Source organism: Nymphaea colorata, chromosome 2 (assembly GCF_008831285.2).
Source record: "Nymphaea colorata isolate Beijing-Zhang1983 chromosome 2, ASM883128v2, whole genome shotgun sequence".
Classification (NCBI taxonomy): Eukaryota; Viridiplantae; Streptophyta; class Magnoliopsida; order Nymphaeales; family Nymphaeaceae; genus Nymphaea; species Nymphaea colorata.
The window spans coordinates 31,027,339-31,045,561 of NC_045139.1; the positions used below are offsets into that span (position 1 = coordinate 31,027,339).

General features: G+C 41.5%; 2 protein-coding genes across 2 annotated transcripts; one reads left to right on the forward strand and one right to left on the reverse strand.

The window, feature by feature from the left end:
* The first annotated feature begins 1,739 nt into the window (after positions 1-1,739).
* LOC116248955 (plant UBX domain-containing protein 8) lies at positions 1,740-11,353 on the forward strand. Its single transcript, XM_031622008.2, has 10 exons — positions 1,740-1,925; positions 7,736-7,797; positions 7,899-8,478; positions 8,566-8,649; positions 8,720-8,832; positions 9,187-9,430; positions 9,533-9,913; positions 10,468-10,611; positions 10,697-10,753; positions 11,001-11,353. The coding sequence occupies exons 1-10, from the start codon at positions 1,842-1,844 to the stop codon at positions 11,106-11,108; spliced, it is 1,857 nt and encodes a 618-aa protein (XP_031477868.1). The 5' UTR covers positions 1,740-1,841; the 3' UTR covers positions 11,109-11,353.
* A 1,735-nt stretch (positions 11,354-13,088) lies between these two features.
* LOC116248954 (probable methyltransferase PMT15) lies at positions 13,089-17,604 on the reverse strand. The gene is made up of 6 exons (XM_031622007.2): positions 16,620-17,604; positions 15,899-16,109; positions 15,491-15,788; positions 15,022-15,414; positions 14,790-14,867; positions 13,089-13,729 (listed from the first exon to the last, which is right to left on the reverse strand). Exons 1-6 carry the CDS (start codon positions 17,298-17,300, stop codon positions 13,498-13,500), a joined length of 1,893 nt encoding a protein of 630 aa, XP_031477867.1. The 5' UTR covers positions 17,301-17,604; the 3' UTR covers positions 13,089-13,497.
* Between the last annotated feature and the right edge of the window lie 619 nt (positions 17,605-18,223).

Consider the following 18,223-nt stretch of genomic DNA (forward strand, 5'->3'; position numbering starts at 1 on the left):
ATTAACACTAGCCGTTTACTCCATTAAAGAAGCATTCATGTGAAAAAATGTTGCTGGCGGTTGGTCGTCGTTATTTTGACCATGCTGGACACGTTTATGAGCTTTCCATCTTTACCAAAATAAGTTACAGAGGACGGACGTCTAGAATCTAACTGTAACGAAACAATTTTTTCCAGAAAAATCAAGAGTAATAAAGGCCAATTGCCGCTTCACCTGCCTTGTAAAGGTGACGGATTGAATAGCTTCGAAGCTGGTAGTCTGATATTAGATCTTGTTGCTTTAATTGTTATTGATAGGTTCCATGTGGATCTTCTAGATAATGGATCGAACTCTTACGTTACCAAAAAAAAAAAAAAAAAAATCTCCCCAAGAAAGTTTGTCCAATCCACTTTTGACCATGGAGGTTACATTAGTATTCAGGTTTCCATAAGTGTAGTGTTCTCCTTGTTCATAACCTCCAGTATGATAGTTCATTAATCATTAAACAAATTCTTATCAAATGATGCCTTACGATATTTAGGATGTCATTGGCTCGGATTTAAAGGAGGCATGTTCTTAACTGTATATGTTTTTTATATTCTAATACAAACGAAGAAAAGTCACACCTGAATCTGAACCCGAAATCTAATTGCACAACCCAAATTTGTTTTTTTATATTCATATCTGAATTTAAATTCGATTTTGAACTGAATTCCATAGATTTTCAAAACGCAGGAGCATTGGATATACAATATTTCTTTACAATTAAATTTGATGTGAATCCCATCCCATCAGATATTTGTGTATATCTAAATTCAATCCAATGTCATTTCTTAATTATGAATTTGATCCGATTTCTTAGTCAAATATTAATTTTTCTCCATATCTTATTTTTTTTTTTAGAATGGTTCGACCAGATATCTGATCCAAAATAAATATATTGATATCTTTAACTCCTTGGACTTATGGGAGGGTGAGAAATCAATTATATGATTTATCTTTTTGTTGATTTGGAACCGGCCTCTTTAATATATTGAGCTGCTCCAAATACCAACTGTTTGCAGGCGTCCACTGAACCATATTTGGGCCATATCTGTGACGTACTAAAACCATGTACGTGGAGATTCAAAACATGATGATCTTGTTTGGACGATTGGGATCTCGAACAGGGAAGGGAGGGAGAAGAGAGAGAAAGGGTCCACCACAATTTGCCAACCCATGATTCCTTCTGCCCCGCTTCTTTCTTTGTGTACACGTTACAAAAGCTAAGGCGTCCCGTTGGGGCCTCCCTTCATAAAAAGCCCGACTTCCCATAGTCACCAACTCATCACGCCAAACCGCAAACACAAACAAATGCCCTTGAAACACCGCATAATTCCCAACCCGTCACCCTACAAACCCTATGAATTTCGAGTCTTCATTAGGACGTTTTCGTCATATAAACAAGAAAGGCCATAATCGTCTTATTTTCTGCCACGTCTATTCTTTTGACCAGGTAAATACGGAAGTGACCTTATGCAGAACCAAAAATCAAGTCCCACGGGTTAGAGCCGTCGAGGCTGATGGTTGGCGGCTCGTGAGGACACGTGTAAAATATTCATCTATGAGGCTTGATATGAAAATAGTATTGGGATTTTATAAAATTTTACGGCTGCGAGGAGGAAACTACGAGACGACGGGTTACCTAGCTAGAGTAAGGAAAGATTAATTAAAATATTAATGAAAATCATTAGATCGGTGAACGTCGTCTTCCGAACCGACTACAAGAACCCCCAAATCCTCACCGTCGTCGTTCAGCGGGAGGAAGACGATAACCAGACCCTCTCTCTCTCTCTCTCTCTCTTGGAAAATTTGGTTCGGCGATGGCGAGGCCGGAGAAGGATGCGATCGAGATGTTTATGAGCATCACGGGCGCTACCGAAGCGGTGGCGTTGCAGCTGCTCGAGGTATCGTGCTTCCTTCCTTTCTGTTTGTCTGACATTAGTCCTCCGGCCTTGGAGATGGGGTTGCTTTTGGGCTGTAGGAAGTTTTTGGTCGTGTGGGGCGGTGACAATTAGGATGTTGGTGGTTTTGTGTTTCACTGTCCGATGTTGTTCGGTGAATTGCTTCCTTATTCGGAATTCGGATCTTCAGTTCATGTGTATCTTGGTTTGGTTTGTGGAACTTGTGATTTAGTTTTGGTTCCTGTCGCTTCGTTTGTTCTTTCCCGTCCGATTTTGGTAAATGGAGCTATTTGAGTTGGTTTTGGTGGTGATGTTGGGAAGTCAAATTCACTGCGATAATTCGGATTACATTGTGAAGATTAAGCGTATGGAATCATAGATGGTCGGTTCATCGTCCGTGTCCTGTTGATAATTTGGCAGTTTGTTCTTCCGTTGCCGTTTCTGGCTGCAGTTTTTGAGTTTTTGGTGTTTTTGGATTGCCTCTCTTGGTTTTCTTTTCTGTTTTCCTTTTTGTTTGGAGCATTATGCTGAAGTGGCAGTGAATTGCACCTTTTGTTGTTGGCTTCTAGCCGGATAATACCTTTTCACTGCATACACGTAACTGGGAGGAAAAAGAAAAAAAAAGAAAAGAAAAGTGGTTTTATACTTCTGCTTCTTGAAGTCATGTCTTTTGTTAGGCTTAAATCTGTGCGTCTTCGTCATGCTTGTGAATGCTTCTGCATTTGTGTTTAGGTTGTTTTCATTCAAGTCAGGGTTAAAATTCAACAACAGGGACGTTATTGTTCATGTCATTTACAAATATATGGCCTATGTCACATGGGTTCAGGTACGATACGGGTACGGACATGACAATTTTCAATTTTTTTGGATACGTGGATACGGCAAATTTTATATTCTCAAATGATAAAATGAAAAAAAACATCAAATTAATAGTTCACTCTTACAATCTCAATGTCATAAGAAAGTCTCAAACAAAACATTATTTATCACAAAACATTGATAAACAGCTGTTCTTCTTCTACTGTTTTCTGTAAGAGGAGAACTAATACAACAGGAAAAATCATACAAAATTACAACAGGAAAAATCATACAACAGTCAACAGGTAAAATCATGGAACAGGAAATCATACAAATTTAAACGAACGCATACAGCCATACACACTCAAAGAGAACATCCCCAAATCGGCAAATCCAAAAAAAAAAAACGTCCATAGCATTGAAGAAGAGTTAAAGATCAAGATCGACGAATTAACCGTCCAATCTTCAAACAAAAACATCCCCAAATCGGCAAATCCAAAAACAGAAAAAAAAAACCCCAAATCAAGAACATTAAACCCTAAGTTTTAATATCGAAAAGAAAAAAAAACCACTTACCTGTCTATCACCGGTTGTCGCCGGACACCACCGGACGTCGCCGTAGGTGGCCGGACGTCGTCGCCGTTGCCCGCCATAGCTGCCGAACTTCTCTGCTGCAGAATCGTCGCCGGTGAAGTGGGAGAGCTCGTCGGTTTTGCGACATAAAATCAGGTTCATTTTTTGGTTCAGATCAGGTCTGACCTAGACCCGATCCAAACCATATCCACCCTTATCCATATTCCCGTGTCGGCGTATCGACACGGGTACGTGGGCTAAACCCACATATTCCGTGTGTCGTAGTATATGGCATTGCTTTTTGCATCTGTTGTTAAAATCGCTTTTGCTGGATATGCATGCTCCTCGCCTTTATTTAGGGATTTAAAGAGCCACACACATTTCTTCCATGGGGTAAAAGGTCTAAAGAATTTATGAATGTATTTAAGTGAATAATGGGTAAAATATTGAGAGAGATAGAAAGTATTTTTTTCGTTCTTAATGTACTTAATAATTGATGGCAACATATCATTGTACGTTATATTATCATGATGTGTGTATGCGTGGATGCATGTTTTTTGTTGGTAATATGTTCAGAATTTCCTATGTTACATAGCTACAGGTGCAATGCAATTTGATAAGATGCTTGGGTGCAATGGCTAGAAAAATAAGATTACCAAACAGTAGTTAATACATTTATAAATGATATACTATGACTTTTATGATTAAATGGTTTTAGCGGAAAAGGGCAAGTCCAAATAAAAGAAATACTGTAAATGTTAAAAGTTCACAGAATGACATGATTGGGCTTGGTCAAAGTTGTCTTGTACCCAAAGTAGACAAAGAGAGCTACAGTATGTTGACTATATTTTGGCATGGAATTTTCTGTGCTCGGGCCATGTCCATGGCTGAAGCATATCTTGGAACCTTGACACAAGAGTGGCATTGCTTTATGGCATTTTCTTGTATCACTGAATAGCTCTAGAACATCACGTATCTGAATGCTTCCAGTATTTTAGATATATATACATACACCACCACCCCCAACCCATATATTTAAACTTGTCTAGAGAAAGCATCTGGTTGTACCAGTTTCTGTATGATATGACAAGGAGTAGTTTCCATAGTACTATCGCTCTAGGTGTCCTATACACCTTTCAAAAAGCCCACTTTGATCTGTATTCTTCTCAATTCTCTGGAAACTTATCAACTCATATCAGAGCACTGAGATTGAGACTAGGTGAAGTAATGCCACATTCTCAATATCGCAGTTGCACCAATGTAAATTGTAGAATTTTTCTTCTACCAAGTAGTTTGTGATTTTTTAGGTTACTCAAAGGGTAAGCTTAAACACTAAAGACACCCTATTTGCAACATATCTGTTTGCTAAATAGGCATGTAAATTGGCAACTATGTTTTGGATTCAAGCATAACAATGCATGCAGGTCATCCTTTTCTATTTGTTTGGGGTGGTATAGAGAAGTGGTCTGGAGCTAACTTTACCAAGGATTGTGGTATGGAGCCTATGGACACATAATTTCACTTTCATGTGTTTTCGTTTTTCTGTTTAGTCCAGGGTTGTGAATGTATTTGTAATTGCCTATTTACCGAGTAACTTTTTTACTACTGAAAAACCATGTTAATAGATGTTTTGTGTTAAATAAGTGTAGTTTGATCGCGTGACACAGTGTGAGTGTTGTTTTTCTTTTGATTATTCAAAGAAGTTATTCATATATAAAAAAGTATGATATAGTTTAACTGCAATAAATGCCTGTCCTACTGCTATGCGAGCCTATATGCAGCTTAGATAAGGTCTAGCACAGATCCAGTTAGAGCTAGATGGTTTTGAAGTCGGTACCCAGAGAAGAAAAAGGCTAGAGCAGCTAGGTGCTGGCGCCGCCACAACTGTTGCTATTGATGGGTTTGAACTTTGAATAGATTGGTGTTGTTCACCTGCTTGGGAAACCATTCGCGACTTGTCTTGTATGCTGTGGTGCAAAGCTGTATAACAGCTAATCATGGTATATATGATTTAATAGCTAAACCATATCAGTGTAGAATCTGTAGATATCTCAACCAGAGGTGATTGTCTTTGATGCCTATAGAATCTTGGTTCACCATACTTAGTGCAGTGTTTCGTGAGCATCCATAGGCAGTGGGTTTGGCATTGATGAATATGTTTGCTCTGATTTTATCAAGTGAAGCTTTACCAAATAATCCTCTCCAGATTTTGTATCCGATGGTTTAGGCTCTTCACTTTTGTTAAGTTAAGAAAGAACTTTGAATGCTATGTATAGCATCATTCAAGTAAATAGAGATTGAGATTCTATAGATCTTCCGGTGGATGTAGCTGCTCCTAATTCGTTGTGGTTACGTGAGTGCAAGAAATATGAATGAAGGACCAAGATTTCTTGTGGAATAGTGTATCTTTATTAGATGGCTTGGCTTGAGAAATTTCTATAGACTCAAACATGTGGCCTTGTAGAAGCCAACACCATCACTGGTTGTCTGTATCACTCTTTTGTAGTGGTTAGAGCTTTGGAGGGTTAGCGGGCTTGACTTGGTGGAGGGAGCATTGGAGTGCCTAGCTTATCAATCACTGGCTATGTCACATAGTTGCCTGTACAGGTACAAATGCCACATAGTTGCCTGTACAGGTACAAATGCAGGTAACTGTATGGAATGTGCAGCACTGAAATTTCATCAGAAGTGCAGCCATACCTATAAGCTGTTGATAGGTATTTTCCCTGTTAAAACAGTATTGTTTGCATTGCTACTGCTAGGGGAAAATAAGACATGCACATAATGATGTACAAAAAATGCTCTGCAAAATGAATAAAAGAGAATGTAAGTTGTACAGACAATTACTGTACAGAAAATAAGATATCAGATGCACAATAAACTGTAGAAAACATTTTAAGCACTACAACAATATGATTTTTGAACAAAAGCAAGATGTTAAGGAAGAAAGAAGGATGGATTGTGAAACCAAAAAAAAAATGGAAAAATAGATTCTGATCTTTGAACTTGGAGAAAAAAAATGAAGGGTCTAACAAGATAAGGAACAAAGCATTTTATTTTTGGAGAAAACCTTTTGTTGGTGAAGAATATCAAAACCAAGGAAGAAAGTCGGGGGGAGAGAGAAAGAGTGAGAGGCACTTTGCCTGGCCATTGCTGATCAGTGTAGTAGATTGCTGGCTGCTGGAGTTGAGAATTTTTAGGATTAAACAAGAACAAGCAGTAAAGTGTAAAGCTGGATGAGCTTTGGATCTGACCTAGATCCAATCCATTACATAGGAGAAGTACCAGTGTCCCATGAAGACGGCCAGGGCCGAGATTCACATGCCCCCTTCACATGGACCACTCTTTGTACTTTCAGTGGTTGGCCTGGGGCTTGACAAGCAAGGAATGGGTTGAAAGTGGTCGAGCTTCTATGTCTATCACCAACATTTCCAGTAGTTGCAACATAGGGAAGTGCTTGACTATAATTTCCATTGCCGGTGTTTAATTAGTCAATGATCATTAATAGTATTTTTGGCATTCCAGCTGGTCTAACCAAAACGGGTGAAAAAGTTCTTTGTTGAATTAGAATATTGAAGATTGTTTTCTTACGTTGATATTTGAATTGTTCTATGCCAGTGTCACATGTTTTTGTCTGGTTTTGGGTTGGGGGGGTGGGGTGGGGGGTGGGGGTTATTGGTTGACCTGTTCCTGGAGTTGGGACTCGTAGGGCCCAACCAAGATTCCTGAGAGCACATTCTCCTTCAAGCGCAGAGAGAGGGAGGTGTTAAAGGAAATAAAAAGAGAAAATAAATAGTTAACATATTCCCATGTTACCCAGTTGCGGTTAAAACTTTCCTTGAGTTTGATCTTCTTTTTAAAAGGTTTTAATTTGAGAAGAGGGTGCTTATGTAATTGTGTTTCAAATTTTTTTCATATTTTCAAGCCAGATGTTATATTCCCCCATTGAAGACGATTCTGAAACTCAAAACCTGATCCTGTAGTTTGTTTGGCTGGACCAAGCAGGGCGTGGTTTTCAGCATCTCTTTAAGACGGCCATATCATGCCCGAAACAAGCTAGGTTTCCAGAAGCCTAATGGGTATGCTGTCCATTGTCTGTCGTTAATAACATGTTTCCTTCAATCCCTTCTGGTTATGATGTTTTCATGTGACATTTCATTTCCTATTTAATTGTCCATACTATGTATAATATAATTTTAGTAAGAGAGTCTTGTGTTGGTGAAGGGGTTAATTGGAAAATAACTGGCAAAATAATGTTTTCTTTGATGTTCTTTATGGTTTCATACATGATACAATTTTAGATATGACTGATATCATATTAAATCAGATATGGTTCCGTCCTTTTTTTAAGCTACTGTGGTTCCTACTCATATAACAATGGGCTTTCTTTACTGTACTATTTTCCAGAAATAGTTGTTCATTTCTGCCCTGATTGTTGTCAGGAACATGGTGGCGATCTCAATCAAGCTGTCAATGCGTTTTTTAGTGAAGGGGAAAGGCGCATGTATGTATTTGAAGGGCATCTTTTGGCTTTCATTGAAACTATTGTTTACTGGTTTTGTTTGTTCAGTTTATTGATAAATGGTTGGAAACTTTGTGTTTCAGTGAACAGCCAGCTATTCCTGCACCTCAAGATGATTTCATGGATGTGGATCCAGTAGAGAGAGAACCTCAACGGCTTCCAGGACCATCTCTTTTTGCAGGTTCTAGTTTGAATCCGTTTTCACTCCTAGACGCAGACTTTGTGAAAGATTTCTTTGATGGGAGAAGTACCACGGATTTTCAAGGCCGTAGACCCTGGGTTTCAGAACCCAGAGAAGTCAGGGAAATCCCTATAGAGTTTAAGGATGGTGGAGGGCAGTCTGGTCCTTCAGGGACTGGGCCTACCATTGAGGATATCTCTGGAAGTGTGGATTTACATGTGCCAGAAACTTATGGGACTGTAACAGTTGCTGATGATGAAGATGATGAGGTTCGAACCACCACTCCACAAGTTAACCCTGCAGGTCGAAATCTAAATGCGAACAATAGTTTGGATGGTGCCTTTGTTGAGAGATTTCCTCAACCAAGTGCTCCACAGTTGACCAATATTACAGACAATGACATTGAGGAAGAGATGTTGCAAGCTGCTATTGAAGCTTCAAAAAAGGAAGCAAACAACGTGATGCTTTCTGGCATTGTTGATGTATGTTATTCCTTTGTGGCCAGCATCAAATACCATTCATTATTGAGGAGTGGCTTTTGACTAATGTCTTAACCACTTGTCATGTAGGAGTCAGCTGGCCCTCAATGTAGACAAATTCCCCCTGTTACGGAAGATGATGACCTTGCACGGGCTGTCTCATTATCGTTGAAGGTTGGATTTTTTTTTTATTCCTTTGTTATTTTAATTGTATATTGTTGAAGGTTGCATTTCTTGATCTCAGACAGCAGAGCAAGAGAAGGCACTCCGTGAACAGAGGGGCACAAATGGAGTGTTAGAGAAGGAGCTATTGAATGTGCCTGACTTTGAAGATGGAACCTCTAATGCAGATGGAAGGTGAATATTGAAATTTTAGACAATTATGAAGTAGAAAATGGCCCTCTGTCTTCAGAATAATCTGAAAAGGAAAGATTTTCTTGCCTGCGAAGACAGCTAGCGATCTTCCGTTTGTTTTTTGGTGCATTGAGTCTTGCCATTTTTTGTCTTCAACATTTGATTGCCCTGAAATGCTTCCAGATCCCACACTTACTCCATTTGTGATGTGAATCTGTTCAGGTCTTTTGATTCCTTTTCCATTTGTATGATCTCGTCTGGATTTGTTAGGGCTTTTGTTTAGTTGCATACTGAAGCATGATCATAAAACTTGTTGAGATGTATGCTTTCTTTGAATAATTTTTTTTCCCTTTCTAGGAGGCGCCATATTGGTATGTCAAAGGGAACTTCGAGTCGTATCAATGTGGAAGAAGGAAGTTTGTCCAACGATGAGGCAGAGGAACAGCCCTTGGTTAGGAACAGGTCAAGGCGTTTTGCCTCTAGACATGCAGACGCTTCCAGTGAAGCTGATCAACTGCCAGAAACACCATCGTCAACTACTGAACCAAATCATGTTTCTACTCATTCTCAGGATAACATCGACGATTTTCATCCTGATGAGGTGTCTCTATTTGTTTTTTTTTTATGCTTCCTTAAGTTATGCGTCTCCAAGTTTTTCAGCTTTTGTTATTAAATAAATGTTTGTTTATTGATATGTGTGCAGTGGGGAGGTATATCTTCAGAAGAACATGATGAGGCAGTCATGCTTGAGGCTGCACTTTTTGGTAGAATACCTGAGGGAGCTGCATACCGATTTGGATATCCATCTGATCAAGGTGCACCAATTGCTTCAGACAGCAGCATTCCCTCATACACTTGGCGTGTACCAAGGCCACCTTCTCCTACCCTTACAGCACAACGTTTACTTCGAGAACAACAGGATGATGAGTATATGGCATCACTTCTAGCAGACCAGGAGAAAGAATTGAAAGCCAGAGAGGAAGCTGAAAGGCGTCATTTGGAAGAGGCAGCTGCTAGGCAAGCTGCTATTCAAGAAAAAAAACAGCAGGAGGAAGAGGCTTGCAGAAAATTGGTTGAGCAACAGGTAGTGACCTTTCATTTTGCATTTATGATTGTGGTCATGGTTGAAATTTGATGCTGAGAAACCAAGTCAGACGTGGGTGTCTTATGTTTTCCATATCACACACAAGGTGTACAAAAAGGAAAGATGTGGTAGATGTTGAGAGTTGTTGTTGAAGGATTGGCCCCCGCTGCAGAAATTTGTAAATGTTCAATTCTAGGCATGACACCAGAGATTAGGTGTGTAATTTAGCAGCATGCGTTTCTTGGCTGGTGAACTTTACCTATTTGGACTGTGCTTCCCAATGCCAGAAACTTTTCAGTTTGCTATTTTGTTTTATGTGTTTCATTTGTGCAGTTAAGTGCTGCATCTATGCCAACTTTGCATGCTCATTCCAAAGCTTATTTTGCTGCTTTGTTTTTGGTTGTGTTGAAAATCATTTCGAGCTTATGCTTCTCGATTGCATGCGTGTAAACTTGACGGAAAAAGATTTTATTTACTTGTGTCTTGGTGTTCCTCAAGACAAAATTGCAATTTAATTGGAAGTAACAAGCTTTCTCTTGTAATCTATCATGCAGGAACTGGAGAGGCAACTTGTAGAGAAAGAAGCTTCCCTTCCTCAGGAGCCTTCCTCAGACAATGAACTTGCAGTAACACTTCTTGTAAAGATGCCAGATGGTAGCCGCTATGGCCGACGTTTCCTGAAGTCTGATAAACTTCATGTACGACCACTGGCATTTTGTCACTTTGCTTTCTCAACCAATTTGTTTGACTCTGCTTGTCCTATAACTTGTCTCCTTTTTGCAGTCGCTTTTTGATTTCATAGATGTTGGAAGAGTGGTTAAACCTGGCACCTATACACTGGTACAACTCCTGTTCGTTTTTGTACTTTGAAGCATAATTTTATTGTATAAAAGAATGATTCAAATGTGACATAAAAGGCTACAGTTCATCTCGATCACTTTTAAAAAACGAAATATTTCTCCGTACATTTTGAATATGATTTGCGTATTCCATTCTTGAGGGAGATGTATTGATAAATGTTTTTCTTAGTGTGGACCGTCCAGTGTCGCTGTTCATTTACATGTCTGTTTTTACTCTATGCATGCAGGTTAGGCCATATCCTCGACGCGCCTTCAGTGAGGCAGATAAAGAGTTGTCACTGAGTGAGCTAGGTCTTTCCAGTAAGCAGGAAGCTCTCTTCTTGGAACTGTTATAGCCAATAGCATCCTTTACATCATATACAAGGTAGAAAATTGGAAATACCTTCTGTTATTCCTCTCCGGAGGTATGCGGAGCTGGAAATTCAAAGTTTGTCAAGTTATGTCCAAAAAAAGAAACAATCCAAAAATTAAAAGGCCTGTGAGTTGCACAAAAAGTACACTTCCATTCTGTGCATCAGCAGCTATTCGTTCCTGATATTCTCTCTTTTTACTTATTCAATCTTGAAATTATTTACTTCAAGGGGGCTGTGTTTCAGTTCATTTCGCAGTAGGTTATGCAATGTTAATGAGAGTTTGGTTTGGATGTGGAATTCATGTTACAAGGGTAAGAACTATGGTTTTTCTGGATGTTGCAAATGAGTCCCGTTTGTTGACTTAAAGAGATGCACATGGACTGTGTTATTCTAGTTGTCTCTTGGTCGTGTATCTGCCGGCTTACTCCTCCGACTGCCACTAAAAAAATCTATTGCTTGAGCTTTGTGGCAAGAGTACATACATCGCTGCTTAAACAGCCACCTAAACCGGCAATTGAGTTTGGTGAAACCATTTGACCAGGCCAAGCCCTACGTATTCTCAGCTTACATTTCCCTTGAAGATAAATGCCGGCACCCAGTCGAGTGTATGGTCTTGGTCTACGGCCAGCGGATCAATTTGGTCCCCTTTGACCAGGCTAAAGACTGAAAACAATTAAAAAGCTTGGGCAAGGTCTAGATTGAGGTATCAAGCAGCTTTCAAGTCAGACTGTAGGCTTGTTGATTTAACTGTCACCGTTCCGTTCCTGATGGCCGTTTCTTAGTATGCATGTGGTGTGCACGATCAATATTAAATTAACGTAGATCCAAGTCAAATTTAAGTATCACTCGTAGGATTTTGTAAACATTCCTATCATGTTATCTCTTGACTGTCTGTGTGTATAAGTACAGTAAAAGGGTGAGGACGTTTTTAACACAAGGTCTTAATTTAGTGGATGCGTGCCTGCCACTAAAGGAGGAGAAGAGTTTTCCTATGATTAATTACGTACTTTTGTTTTGTCATTGAGTATTGTATTAGATTTGTTTTTAGAAGCATTGTAATGGATATCCGAAAGGTACTTAATAAGCATTTTTACGTCAAGGGACATAATAGTTTAGCTGGTCAGACTAGGGGACGTGTAATGTTAATCTCATAAGAGCTATGTCTGTTTGGAAGCACAAAAAAGGGGGAGGAAGAATCTCGCTCGGATGTGGGATTATTCTCCCCTTCACCTGAACAAACTTTCATTTTCAGTCCAAGTTGCAATAAATTCCTAAGAAGATTTATGCCTAAAAGTTCTTTCTCATGACAGAATTTGTCGTGCATGAGTTGTATTCCCAGAATCATTGCGTAAATGGAAAGGGAAAAGCTCAAACAGCAAAAGCCTTAAGAGGAACACTGCAACTGGATGGCAAGGTGGCTGAGACGAGACTCATTTGAACTGTAAATGGTGGTGAAGGATGGTGCATTACTCCTCTGAGCTCTAAATGGGGGGAAGAGTTACACTCAAATTGAAGGATCTATCAAAACTCAAGAAACAAAATAAAATTCGTCATACATAGGTAGGTAGTGCTCCCACCTGTACATTGCCGTCTGCTAGTTACCAAACAGGATGAAATTCTTCTGGAAAAAGTTTCTACCCAATTGCGCCTTCCAACTCATAAAAAATATAAAGGGAAAACGGTCACCTAAAATTCAAACTATATAAAGGACAACGGTCACCTAAAAGTCAAAACTAAGATCTTGGAAGTGAGAGACTTAGATCTTTATCAAATCTTCATCGAATACTGAAATAAAAAACAAATACGATTGCATTTGTGAAAATACATATTTACTGATCCGAATCCAATTAGTAAATCGTATTAGGATTTTTTCATCAAATCCAGCTAAGCTAAATGAACGAATTCGAATCCGAATCGGCACTCAAGTATAGTCGATCCGCTTAGGTTGAACCCAATAGAAAATAGAAAGAGCTAGAAGATACCCGGGATTAGCATAGATTGCACACAAAGAAAAAGCCTTCTTCCCGAATCGAGGAAGAGGGAAAAAGATCATCGGTTTTGGCGGGAAGAAGGAGAATAGAAAAATAAAATATATATGAAAAATTGAAAAAAAAAGGCGGGAAGCCGGACGGACGTTTGTCTACTCCCGGCCGTGGCGCGCTCTCTCTCTCTCTCTCACTCTCTCGCCTGCCAAGAGAAAGCGCGATTCCCGCTTCGAAGAAACACTCTTCAGTTCGTCTCCCTCACCTACTTCCCTGAAGCCTTCATCTTCGTTTTCAGCTTCTCTGTCTCTTGTTTGCCGTGTTTCTCGAACTTCTGTTCCTTTTTCATGGTCGTCTTTTCGTTTCTTCCTCTTGATTTCTTGCTTGGTTCAGCGGGAGGGCTGATCGGCGTCGGGGGCGGTCCAGTAGAGCTTTTGGGCGACGAGGAGTTTCTCCCGGACCATGGGGCCGTCCTCGTGGTCGATGATCTGGCTGTCCCATTGCAGCGCGTCCACGATGGGCTTCGCCTTCACGATGACGTCGATGTCGTCCCTGAAGATCACCGTTCCCTCCGGCCGCAGTATCCGGTCCATCTCCAGCAGTATGTCCTCCATCTCGCACCTGAACCATAGACACGTTTACTGTACTTTAGACAGAGAGAAAGAGAGAGAGAAACTGTGTGTGTGTGCGTGCACGTGTTTTCACTAGCAACTTACTGATCAGATTCAGATCTACAGGAAAAAGTAAAACACGTGGGATGATGAAGACATCATAGGGATGAGAAAATTTGCAATAGAACCGGAGGCGGTTTGATGGCTATGGAGCGAACTGTGGGGACTTTACATAATTTTGCTATTCTTTTCTTCCCTGCTTTAGATCGAACACAGGCGTAAAGAAAGAAGAGTGACAGTAAAGTTTTTGAAGAGCAATTTCCTGGAAGGACAAACGATTTTCTGCACCTGTCTGTAGGAATGGGGTACTGGAAATTTCACAGTACAGAATTTTGATGAGTTGGTCGAATCGCAAAATGGCGGCAGAAAAGGAAAAGAAACGGAAGCAAAAATAACTAGGTCGTACAGCAAAGCTTCAAATCGGCGAAGACAACAGGGATGATAGAGACCAACAAACAGAACACAGGCGTAAAGCACGCAAGAGTTCGTTAGGAACTCCGTAGATGGCCATCCGCAGAACACAAATGCATCAAGCGGTGTCTATTCCGAAGCTAAAGTAAGAAGTATAAAAATGACAAGGAGACTTCAAATTCCTGAATCGAGGCGGATTATTACTTGCAGAAGTCCAATCGGAGATAAAGCATCGCAGAAACAGGTATAAATGCAGAAGGATGCACATGAAATGCAAAGATTGTCAGCGAAAGAGAGAAAGGATAATGCAATTCATGCAGTCCTTTTGGCCCTACAGAAGATTGAATCTTCTGCAGATGAGCAAAAAATGCCAAACCAATTGCTGTAAGCTTCATGGTTTTAACCACTCTGGTTAAAAAACCATAGAAAACTTCCCAATTCTCAGAATCCTGAGATTGACTCAAACCAAACAAATAGAACTTTCAGCTTATGTCCGAATCCTCTCTTTATCTACTGGAAGAACAAGATACAGTTGGTGAAATGGAACAGAGAAAGCAAGACTGGTTTCAGGTGGAAGACGAAAGCTTGTTTATTCATACCTGTCCTTGTACAAGGTAAATATTGAATCAGCATGCAAGAGATCGTATGTCCTTGGGTACGTGGATATTGCTTCACACCTGAAAATTGTCCACGGAAGAGACTTACAGACCCAAACTGGTGCTAGAAGCTCGAATGTTCAGAGAGAAGGAAAAAAATTGCAGAACTCATGGAGAAAGACATCCACGGAAGCAGCAGAAAACTAGTTGGGAACTGCAGACGTATGGATCTTACCAGCTCATGTAAGTCCCGATCAGCCCTCTTTCATATATCACACCCAAAGTGTTGAGCTTAGCCTCCACCGGAACGACGTTCATCACCCACACCGGATCTTCCACCAGCGCCGCCGCGAACCCGCCAAGATGGGCATTCATAACCAAGATATTCCGATACCTTCCTTTCTGCTCTAGTTGGTTTATCACCGTCTTGTAATAACTCAGCCTCTTCTTCCAGAGCTCTGTATCGGCCTTGTAGGCCTCCTCTGTAACACCTTGGATGCTCCCGCTGCTAATTCGTGGCGGCACCGCTGTTAATCTCTCTGGCCACTTCTGCAACTTTCCTCCGGCTATGTCCTGTATCCCGTTGACCTCTGGAAGCGGCGTTATGCAGGTCTCCATGTTCTTGTACCTACAAGAATCATAGAGGAGCTGCCTTAACAAATAGGAATGAATCGGTTTGAACGATTTTTAGCAAAAATTCTCACCATGCAGAATCAGGATCCTGGCCTTGGCAGAAAGGCGGCGACTTGATGACCTTCCTGTTTTGCTTGCAGTGAATGTGGTTTGTGGGTTTCTGCCAAATTGCGATGTCGTTCTTCTCCTTTATCTTCTTCCAGCAGAGACTCTTAGCAACCACTTCAATTGCTGATTGTTCCTCGCTGAGGTCCTGCTGAGTCCTTTCCCACCCTTTCCAATGGCGCTTCCAGTTGATGGGCGGGCCAGAGAGAATCCAGTAACCTCCTGGCCGCAGAATCCGATCCACCTCCATCAGGTACTGCCCATCTGCACCAAGAATTATGATGAAAATGTGGATTTTTCGAGGGTGCGGTGACCGTTGAGCTAATTTTCAGTTAAACTGCAATCCTGATACAGAAAAAAGAGTTCCCTCTCACCATATTTGTGCCATGGAATCAAGCAACGGGAGCAATGCGCCATGTCGAAAGCGCGAGACGGGTACGGGAGCTTCCTTGACGCCATGACTCCGATCATTGCCGGGACGCCGCGCTCTAGCGCGAACTGCACCTGAGCTTCATGCGTATCCCTTGGCGCGAAGGACATGGTCAGTATTCCTCTGGACAAGAGGTAAGCTCCCCAACTCGCCACCTAAAATTAAGCAAATAGAGTCTGCTAAAAAGCAACATGTGGGCCAAGAAGTAAAGAAATCACCATGATTTTTCCATCGGAAGAAGGTATTTTTGGTCTCAAGCAAGCGAAACTCGGGACAGATGATAAAAATAAACCAACAAAGTGAACCACCAGCCTTCTCAACGTGACAAATTTTGATCTAGTTGAGGAAGAAAGAGGAAAAGGCACCCTGTTTCTCGGTGAAAAATTGGTCCTAAAATCTCGGTACTCTGCAAAGAAACTTAAAATTTAGGACTTAGAAGACTTAAAAAGGTCTCCAGGAGCCTAATAACAGGATTACAATAAAAATACTGAAATAAACTCCCGAATTCTCCAAATTCATCAACCGCCACCGAGTTATCTAACCTCCCAACCACCAAAAAAAAAAAACCCGCACGGCGACAGTCAGAAAAATTACTGTTATGGATATTATGCTAACAATAATTAACGGGAGAAAGAGAGAAAGGGATAGAGAGAGAGGCGTCATACCCCGCAACCGGTATCGATGGCGGTTCTGATAGACCCGTCTCGAAAGGGAATCAGCCTCTCGATTTCATCAATATACGCGTCAGCGCCGCGCGGAAACATAGTGCCACCGCCGGGGAACCGGAATCGCTGGCCCTGCACCTGGATCCAGTTCTGGACGGCCTTCTCAACGGTGAGCTCCCGATGGGGAACGTTAGCGAACCAGGCCCAATCCCGGCTCTCCGGCCACTGGAACGGCAACTTGTAGCCATGCGGCGCGGGGATCCGGCACTTGAGCAGCTCGTTCCGCTCGGGGCAGTGGCGCTCGCGGTAGACCAGCCGCTCGCGGTCGAAGCGCAGCGATCGGTCCCGGTCCTCACAGGGCGTGTATTCGCTGTAGCGGATGTCGCAGGGCGGGAAGGAGCGGGACCAGTTGGCGGCCGCCTCCGGCTGGCTAAGGTTCTCCGCCGCATGGTGCTCGTCGAAGTCGAGCTCGACGGATTGGTGGCCGTAGACGGTGAAGTTGGCCGGGATGCTGCAGGAAATGCCAGAGTTCAAGACTGCGGCTACGCCGGTTTCGTGCTGGTGTAAGCCCAGCAGGTAGAAGATGGAGCAAACGCCGACGATGAGCGTGAGCCTCAGGAGGTTGGCCTTCTTCCAGTAGCCCTTGAAATTCCTGCCGAAGGGTGAGGTTGGCATCTTCATAATCAAAGGGAGGAGGATCAAGTTTGTGGGTATCGGTCTCTGAGAGCTTTTTTTTTCTTGGGCACAGGCAAAATTGTTTCAGCACCCGAGAGAGAGGGAGGGAACAAGGGTTGAGGAGACGGAACCCACCCCACAGCCACAGGGAGCCTTCTATTTGTCGTCCTCTTTATATTCTTCGGTTGGTCTTCTCTCTCACATGAAGACATTCAGAGAGAGAGAGAGAGAGAGAGAGACTCCTATGTGGAATCGGATCAGGTAAAAGAGAAAAGAGAGAGACACAGACATGGTTGGGATGTCGGAGCCCATAGAAGTGATTGGGTTTCCTTATAATAATCCCACTGGTTGTAGTTGGACCATTTTGCCTGTTGATCATGGGGGCAGGATGGGGTTTTGTGGAGGCTCAAACTGCTGCAAGATCACAGCTAAGCTAGTCGCCATCTGGGTCCCTAAAAACTATATATATATATATATATATATATATATATATATATATATATATATATATATATATATATATATATATATCAGAAAGAAAGAAGGGCAGTGGCTGGGGTGCGAGGTCAGATTTCATTTAAAGCGTGCTGTAAAAGGATCGTCTCGGCGGTTACAGTGCAGGGCCTGCTGGTTTTCCTGTTATAGACAAGTTACCAGACTAAGGGGCCTTAGTTCACCTCCTTCAGATATACGGACCTCATGTTCGATGCCTCTCTTTTGGATCCAAGTCTGTTTCTCCACGTTCCATTGCAGAACCTAATCTAGCTAGAAAACTATCCCTTTCTCATCCTCCGTTTCACGTACTTCTTCCGGTATTCCCTTTTCTTTTTCCTTACATCTCTCCAAGTCAAGCCGTATTTCTGGGTCTGAGCCTGGACAGATATCTTTTAGATTAAAAAATTCAAAAATAAAATTTTCTTTATTACACA

What these genes read in the sequence shown, in the direction of transcription:
- LOC116248955 (XM_031622008.2), top strand. Translation starts at nt 1,842, where the DNA reads ATGGCGAGGCCGGAGAAGGATGCGATCGAGATGTTTATGAGCATCACG. An exon ending in ACCTCTAATGCAGATGGAAG is followed by an intron (nt 8,833 to 9,186) that starts GTGAATATTGAA and finishes TTCCCTTTCTAG; the next exon opens with GAGGCGCCATATTGGTATGT. An exon ending in GAAAATTGGTTGAGCAACAG is followed by an intron (nt 9,914 to 10,467) that starts GTAGTGACCTTT and finishes TCTATCATGCAG; the next exon opens with GAACTGGAGAGGCAACTTGT.
- LOC116248954 (XM_031622007.2), bottom strand. Translation starts at nt 17,300, where the DNA reads ATGAAGATGCCAACCTCACCCTTCGGCAGGAATTTCAAGGGCTACTGG. An exon ending in CAGGATCCTGATTCTGCATG is followed by an intron (nt 15,415 to 15,490) that starts GTGAGAATTTTT and finishes TGATTCTTGTAG; the next exon opens with GTACAAGAACATGGAGACCT. An exon ending in ATCGGGACTTACATGAGCTG is followed by an intron (nt 14,868 to 15,021) that starts GTAAGATCCATA and finishes GACAATTTTCAG; the next exon opens with GTGTGAAGCAATATCCACGT.